Consider the following 8,834-nt stretch of genomic DNA (forward strand, 5'->3'; position numbering starts at 1 on the left):
TATTTCAATTTTTCTTCCATTGAATTACATTTCCAGAGCTTAAATTATGCCATACATCATTCTGCCTCCAATCTGCCAGCAAGGAGGAAGAATACAAGTTTAGGAGTCCTGCCATCTCCACCACCACCAAATGCATCACGAGTGTCTTTTCTCAAATGGATCTCTCTGTCTTATAGAAAGATTTTGTTCCTACCACTAACACTGAAAGGCCATTCCAGAAACTCATCCTCTAAGGGCTATCAATGTATTCCAATAGCCAATCTAATGTTATGGATATTGAATTTTTATCCTTTTTTGTGTGTGAGCATATTGTCCTTTAACTCTAAATTTTCTTCCTCTCGTTAATATTTATGCCCAGGAGTATTTATAGAGAGCACTGGTGAGCACTAATTCTTCTATATCCTTCTATATCTTTGTTACCATTTGTCTCCTACTCATCCCATTTTTTTCCAAAAGCTCCAGTCCCTGGCTATGGCCAGCATGTCTTTCGTTCTCCTCTTGTGCTTAGTCAGTTACTACTCTTCCTTCTTGGCAAGCCACCTTCTGTTTCTGCTGGCATATTTTCTCTCCAGTGCAGAAAATCAGATCTATTTCTCTTCCAGAAGCCAGTATTTTCTCTCATGTTTATATTCATGCTCATATTCCATGGGTCACCTTCTCCTTCAGATATCTGTCCAATCTTTATTTCAGTAATTTCCAAAACATCCAGAGATATTTTCTACAACTTTATTCTTCTGTTTCATATTCACAGACTTAATCTAAAATCAGCAGTCACAAGTTTACCTGAGACAGTCTTATGTGAGCTTTAGCAGGCAGATATTCAAACACGAAAAGTTTTTATTTAGTATTTAAAATAGGTAACATACATTCTCTAATTTCTACAACTTGTGTCATCATTGTATATGGAGGTCACATCCCCTACTTCTTCAGAAGCATTTCTCCATCATTTCCTCTTCTTTGTTTTTACCATCATGGAAAGGAAGAAGAGAATCTCCTTGTATAGATGTTTTTCACTTACAAGTCTCTGCAAGAATGTTCCTTTGATTGCTGACTTCTTGGTTTCTATAAAACTTTGCCAGGACCATCCCTGCACCTTCACATTAAGTTCAGCAGTTTAACCATTCATCAGCAACAACCAAACACACAAATCGCATGCTCAATTGCAAGGATTAGCAAACAGCCCTCCAACTCTGCCAACTACAAACTGTAAATCACAAGGCTCCACTAACTGGAGCAAAGCAAACTACAGAGTACCTACGTGTGTCTGTTTGTTCTTTCCTGCTCCTCCCAGTCTAAGAAGGCTATGTATATTAGTCGCTTAAAAACACTTAAAATACAACATCTCCAAATTTCCTCATCCCTAAGGAGACCTTCCACACGCTTCACTTCAGATCCCCCCAAAATGTAACAAATAGAGGACCTCTTCTAATTCAGGAAAGTTGAAAGTTGAAAGTTGAAGAGAGAGAACCAAGAATGTATCATATTTTATGGGCTCTTATTAGTGGGAAATAAAAGATTATCAAGGAGCAGACAGCTTTACACTCATGCATCCAATGAGACTTTGTAAGCTGTGATTTTTTTTTGCCTATCTAAATGCCCTTATCTATATTAAACTGCTGTTAATCAGTACTCATTATCTTTCTGACACCAAACAGAGCCCTGCCCAACATGTTAAATAAAAACTTTGATCTTAAATGAAAAGCATGGTATTTAGAAAGGAAGCATACTAGATTACCTTGGATAGGAACCAGAAATATCACCTAGGTACCTCCAGCAACTGCTATGTCAACAACTACAAATCAGGCACATGGCACTTAAAATGAGAGGTGAAAACACGGATTTGGGGCTGTCTACAGAATCAAATACAAAGATTCCTGGTTATAAATGCCACAACTACTAAGCACTAAAATCCTCAAAATGGGAACAGGGACCCCCATAACAAATCCTCATCCTCAAAATAAACAACAAGGAGTTGAGATGGGACTTATCCCTATGGGCTCAACCTGGTGCTCTTCCACATAGAGAACACATGAATTCTGCTTCCATCCCATTTCAATAACTTGTATAGCATTTCTAGGTCCTGCCTGTTCAGTTTTAATAAGTCTTTCTACAATCTCTAAAAAGCTTTTAACGTTATAGAACCTGTACACTTGAGGGAGCCCACTCTACTTTTCCAAGACAAAACCTTATTCTCCAAGTAGTCGTGATATTTCTATAATTAAGGGTCAAAATACTCTTTACAGATATCGAAATGCTTTTTTATTACAGCAGAATATTTGAAAACAACATTTCTTCTGCAAATGTGTATGCAATCAGGTAGAAATGGCAAGGGGAAAGTTATTCATTCTATCTTTGGAACTAATTTTAATAAAATGAGTATCAGTGAAAGATCAAACTCCTCTGTTTACCACATTTTAAAATGAAGTTCAATTTATTTTTTTCTTTTGATGATTAAAGCTTCAGAAAGGTATGTCAACTTACAGCTGTTATAATTTGTGAACATAGCATAACCAATCCTAGCTACTGGAACAGAAAAGAGCAGCATCTGATTTGAATTTGCTTTATGGTTTGACTGTACGTGTTTGTCATCTCTGGTGTTTGAAAACTACTTAATTCAAATGATCGGTGATTAGCATAATCACTACTGCAGCAAATTCTTTGTGAATATATACTACCCCACTGAAAAAAAGACCAGATTCAGAACAGGAAACAGAACCAATTTGTTTTTTCTTCTTCGAATAAAGTCTTAAGAAAACAAGAACAGGAAAAAAATAAAAATAATGTTGCTTTGAATTTTTCCTTCTTTTTTGTAAAAATTATATACGTTGTTTGACAGCTATGATGATCTGTGTTACTTCCAGGAAAATCCAAAAGTATTCCGGTTGCACTGAGTGAAACTTTGATGGCTGTCTGAATGTTGAAAGAAACAGTACGCACCAAGAAAAGCCTGCTTTCCTATGCTGCAATTATTGAAACTTTATTAGGTTTAGCGCTGAAGGTCAACAAAAGAGTACTTACCTTTTGTTTTGGAAGGGAAAGGAAATCAGTACTCTGTTGCTACGTGACTGGTTTCCAAGCAGCAGTTCCACTCACTTCTTTGCGGAAACAAAGTGTTCTTCTGTTTCTGCAAATGCTGTTTATATTGAGTAAATCCAAGTATGTTCAATTCAGACAATATACTGTGAACCAGTAATGAAAAAAATGCATTTGCAAAAAACAGAATATATCACATTGAACGACCCCTCTCAACAAGAAATGCATCATACACATGAGATTGCTGGCATGACATTTTCTGGCTGTTGAATCAGGAGAATGCCAAGCTTTATGAACTGTACTTGATCTACCCAATTTGTTTTGTGAATAAATGAGCATGGCTTCTTCTGTTTCTCAGCAGGTTTGAAGGGCTTAGATATGTCAAAAGCAACTCAAGTGTCAGCGGAAATACTATAAAAGAGTGTAGTTTTCAGCGTATACTGATCAACATCCCTCAACAACCAACCAAGGATGCATCCACTGAATATTTTTTTATTCCTGTTTTTACATTATTACTATTTGGTCTTTATAAAAAGTGTCTCTTACTCTATCCATTTGGAGTCTGACATGACTCAGTTGTGGAAGTTCTGAAAAATGAGTAATTAAAAATGTAGTGCAATAGGATGAAATCCATTCAAACCAAATTTAAGCATCATTAATGAGATCAAACTTCATTGCCCTGTTTACACCAGCCCTCAACTGAACAACCTGAATTGAATCAAAGACTTATTTGATTATCTGTTCAGATAATAAATAATTCATTCAAAAAGACAGAGCCCAAAATCCACATTCATATCTGTTGAATTTTCAAGAATTTAAAGGAAATGATTTAGTCTCTTAACGTAATTGGCATCCAGTAAAATAAATTAGTAGACATCAGCTTTCACTAGCTATTAAGCTTTCCACTCCTGAGGGTCTTCAGTTGGAATAAATGCAGAAACAAGACATTTAAAACACTCTGCATATTGTAAATAAGGAAAAAAATGCCAGAAAGCAAGCATATTAAGAGTTAGTCTGCTCCTTTACTGAGAACCAAACAATTATGAAGATGGGTTTCACGTTTTAAAAAACAAACACGTTCTGCAAGCTCATTTTCACTGGGAAGAAAAGAGACAAGAACACCACGGAGAAGGAAAGAGGAGTAGGAAGAAGCTCGGGACTGGATGTTTCGGGTAATGTAAGACATAAGCACCAAAATTTGGGCAGCTAAAAGTGTTGGTTTTTTTTTTTTTGGGGGGGGGGGGGTAATAAAACCTCATCTTTATAGACGGGGCTGTGAGGAGTGTATCTCCTGGCAGCACTGGTGCTGTGCACATCCTCCAAATGATGTTATTAAGAGGTAGTGCAACAGCCGTACAGCTTCCTGATACAAATGAAGGCTGCATGAGTTCCTGAGAATAACTGACCCAAGTCACCTACAAAATTACTTGCGCTTCCCCACACCCATTAAAAAACATTATTCAAGTTGTAAAGTCAATCACTCTAGAATTATGTAAGAGGAGAATTTAATTTGCACATGGAAATGTAATTCAATGCTTTTACCATATGTGGTATAATTTTGTCTATCATTACATGATTACATATGTTTTCTCTATGGATGTCAGGCTGTGTAGTCAAAGAAGCAATACCCTGTAGCTTCCTACCTCATTGCTTGCACAAGTTGAAAGGTTTTATATGAATAAACTATGGAAACATAAGAAAAAGAAAAAAAGAAAAAAAAGGAGGATCGCAGTGCTAAAGCTGCTAACTTTTCTGTCCTTAAGGCTCTATCTCTGCCTCTGCTAAAGATTCCTACCTGGAGCCAGATTCACAGATGGGAGTTCTCCATGAACTCCACATCCCTTGATTTCTCTGTGAACAATCTGAGATTTTGAGATCAGACTTGTAGAAGAACTGAAAGTGTAACCAATGGGAAAAAAAAACCACATGCCAGGAAAAGGGCACTAACAGGCAGTGGATACTTTTGGTCTTAACCGTACCTGTGTTTCAGTTCCTCGTTCACAAAATGTGGAAAAAACGATGCCTTACACTGTTGCATAAAAAGAAGTTTTTACTAATTGTGAACAAGCTGAATGAGGTCACGAGGGGAAAACTAATGCTGAGGTTCTATCGCTACAAGAAGAATTGGTAAACTTTCCTTATTTAATTATATTTTCCACAGTGCCTAGGCAAGCCTGTGCCTTGGCTTCTAATTTGTTAAATAGAAAAAGCACTTCCCTTCTTTGGAGGGCTTTTATGAAAACAAGCATATGCTACAGATTATGAGAGACTCAGATACTGTGGTGATGTGGGATATAAATACTCAAGACAGACAGCACTATGGAAAAGCCAAGGACAAAACGGGTGTTTATCTTTATTTGTCTGTTCTCAAAGCCCTGTATTAATTCAAGTCTGAAGCTAAAAATTGAACAAAGGGTGGAGTGGAGCACCATACAGAATATGAACTGCCTCATTAACTGCCCATTTTCCATGGCAAAGGAGGCACTTCAGAAAAAAAGAAAAAATAAAGTGACAGACAACATGTAAACTCCATCTCAGTAAACCTGCCATCCTTGGAGTTGAAGTAATGATTCCAAGGTACTCTTCATTTTGACAACCCGAGTGCTAGTGTTTGCAGCTCTAATGATTTCTGTTGTGTGTCCTCTGTATGAAGAGAGAAACAAAGCTTCTGCTCCTGAGGTTCTGCACCCCAGGCTGACAGCCCTCACCCTATATGCAGTCCCAGTGCCTTCAGAATAACTATGAAAAGTTAGTGAAATAGCGAATAACTCACTGAAAGCTATTCAATGACTCTATGAAAAGCAGAACAGCGTTAGATGATAAAGCCTTGCAGCAAAATTTGGGAACTTTCCTGCAAATGCTGAAATTTATGAATAGCTTTACTCATTTACTTACTTAGTTGAGTGAACTGTATAATCACAGCACTGAACTTGGCCAAGTGCACCCTGAGGGCTGCTGAAGGGTTTAAAAGTTATGGGACCAGGAATTTCAGTGCCTTCTGATACCTTGCCCACATCTTCCCCACCTGTCTTTTGCCTTGAAATACTTGTAACACTAAACAATGCAAAGGTAATGCAGGAAAGCAGCAAAAAGTTGGGTAAGATGTCTTGGATGTTTTCTCAATGTTCTCATCTTTTACGAGACTCTATGACACACCTGCTGATGATAAGCATACATCGAGCAGGACATTAGCAGAGTTTGTGAATGTGGATCAAGGTACAATAGGTCACGCCTTAGTGGCCATACCATTACAGCTGGACAGACTGAATCCTTTAGCCTGTTGGTGAAAAAAATTGTACACACTTTTGCTTAATTCTCCCTGAAAATGCTTCTAGCACACTTTACAATTATAGCATATATAGATACTCTGCATAAAAATTATTTATAGCAAATTACTGATGCCACTTACTAGAATAGCTGAGGAACAGAGGGTCTTTTTTTCCTAAAAACTGCTCACGCTGTCAGAAAAGCCCATACTTTGTTAAGAACATCTTTCGATATGACATTTCAGCCAACTCTACCATCTCCATTAACTCAGAGATATTTTTTTTTTAATCAAACGCTTGAATTCCTTCAATATCTGTGTTAAGTACTTCCACGGTAACTGTAAGCTGTCACTGAAATGGCACACATTTGCAAACATTGGAGGGCAGAATTAAACATTTCTGTTGCATACAGAGAACGTTTTGACTCGGTGCGTTGACATTTACTTAAAACAACTACAAACACAAAGTTTGTGCCTCCAGTTGGCCAACCCAAGTTGGCTGCCCACCTGCCATCAGGGAGCTGGAGGCACGTTCAGCCCCAACCCTTGTTCCACGCCAATTTGGCTTCCATGTCAGTAGCATACCGGTCAATGGGTCCACGCAAGAGGGTGAGCTGAGGGCACCCTTCCCTTTGACGTAACCCATGGGCCAAAGAGCCACCAGGGCTGGGAGGTGAAGGCCCCGCACCTTCCCGCTGCCCACCCACCATTTACCTGCAGCAGGTGATGCGCTGCCCGGTAGCCGAGGCGCGGGCCTCCCCGCACGCCCGGCGGCAGCCGCCCTGTGCCGTAGCCGTGCCAGGCCACCACGTAGGGGTTGTCCATGGTCAACCAGTAGCGCACCTGCCCTCCGAAATGCCGAAAGCAGAGCTCGGCATAGTCGCGGAAGAGCTCGGGTAGGACAGGGCTGGCCCAGCCACCAAAGGTGTCCTGCAGGTGCTGCGGCAGGTCCCAGTGGTACAAGGTGACGACGGGCTCCATGCCTAGCGCCCGCAGGCGGCCCAGCAGCCGGTCGTAGTGGGCCAACCCGGCAGGGTTGAGGGGCGCCGTGCCGTTGGGCAGCAGCCGGGCCCAGGCCAGCGAGAAGCGGTAGTGGGAGACCCCCAGACGCCGCAGCCCCTCGGCATCGCGGAAGAGATTGTTGTAGCTGTCGCTGGCCACGTCGCCACCCGTCGGACCCATGAAGCCAGCACCGGGTGGCGTGGCGGGGCGGTGGGTGAAGGTGTCCCAGACCGAAGCCCCTTTGCCCTCCTGCCGCCAGCCGCCCTCCGTCTGGTAGGCAGCGCTGCCTACACCCCAGAGGAAGCCGTCGGGGAAGGTGTCGTGGAGGAAGAGCTGGTCCTGCGGGTAGGGCAGGCGGGCGAAGCGGGCCCAGGTGCCCGATCCCTGCCCCGGTGCCCCGAGCAGCGGCCGCCCGAGCAGCAGCACCAGCAGCAGCAGCAGCAGCAGCGGGGCCATGCTGCCGGCGGGGCTCCGCGACGGCGGCTCCCTCCTGCCGGCCCCCCGCCGCCCCCTTTTATCCTCACCTCTCCCCTTCCCGCCCCCCGTGCCGGTGGGCACGGCTATTAATAATTACCTCGGAGCTGCCGTCTGCATCCTGCCCGCCCGGCGAGGGGAGCGGAGCCGGCTCCCTCGGGGAAGAGAGAGGGCTGCCTCCGGGGGCGGGATCCGGGGTGAGACGGGGCGGGCGGGCGGGTAGGAGCGGCTTCGGGGGTCGCCCCTGGCATCCCTCGGCGTGGTCCCCGGCTGCCCGCGGCTTCCGAGGGTCCCTTCGCCGCTGCTCGGCTCGCCCCCTGCCCCTGAGGAGCCCCGAGGAGCCGTCGGGGGAGCCCCGGGGTCCCCGGGGCCGGAGGGGGGGGAGCGCCTCGCGTGAGGGAATGAAGGGGCAGTGTTGGGTTTTGCCGCTTTTCTGCCTTTTGTTTTTAAATCCTTCACGCAGTATTTTCGTCGCGGTATCGCATCGAGAGACGCCGCTGCTGTGATTGTTCGTGTAATAATAATTAGAGACTCGGCGGGCGAGGACCTCGTACACCGACACTTCCCTGTAACCCATGGGTTGGCACCTCAGAGTAACAGCAGCTGTTCCGTTCTGGGGCTGGATGGTGGTGAACTGGGCTCTTCACCCAATGCAAAACAAGTGAAAATTAGAAAAACCTCACAGGTCTGTATGCAGAGGAAACAAATCAAGCCGTGCTTTTCAGCCTGATTATTTGGTTACACTTCTTAGCTACCTGTGTGGGCATGATGCACAGAAATCTTTCTAAAGGTCTCGGGCTGCTGTTGTCATCTCCTTCAGACAAGAAAACTTGGCCAAGAAGTGGCTTAACACATTGCAGAAGCTCGGTGTTCAGTTGTGTGAACTCTAACATGATCTGGGGCATCTAAGACTAAAACACCTCCTAGACAGGCTGCTAAGGACAGAGAGATGTTCCCAGGAGATAAAGTTATTGTTTAACTAAGGAGTGAAGGCACTGAGAGAATTTCATTTTATTTTTAGAAAATAAACGCCCTCCAGGTAAAATTACAGGTAATCACT

General features: G+C 43.3%; 1 protein-coding gene across 2 annotated transcripts in view; it reads right to left on the reverse strand.

Annotated features, from left to right (window-relative positions):
* The window catches only part of KL (klotho), a 49,560-nt gene extending 41,206 nt beyond the window's left edge, over positions 1 to 8,354 (reverse strand). The window contains exon 1 of one of the 2 annotated variants that reach the window (XM_066989704.1): positions 7,875 to 8,354. In XM_066989704.1, the coding sequence (XP_066845805.1) occupies positions 7,875 to 8,351 (477 nt within the window). In that variant the 5' untranslated portion in view covers positions 8,352 to 8,354. Of the gene's footprint in view, positions 1 to 7,012; positions 7,803 to 7,874 lie in introns of those variants that run through there. The other variant, XM_013189362.3, reaches the window with a different exon arrangement.
* Between the last annotated feature and the right edge of the window lie 480 nt (positions 8,355 to 8,834).

This window comes from Anser cygnoides, chromosome 1, assembly GCF_040182565.1.
Source record: "Anser cygnoides isolate HZ-2024a breed goose chromosome 1, Taihu_goose_T2T_genome, whole genome shotgun sequence".
Taxonomy (NCBI): domain Eukaryota; kingdom Metazoa; phylum Chordata; class Aves; order Anseriformes; family Anatidae; genus Anser; species Anser cygnoides.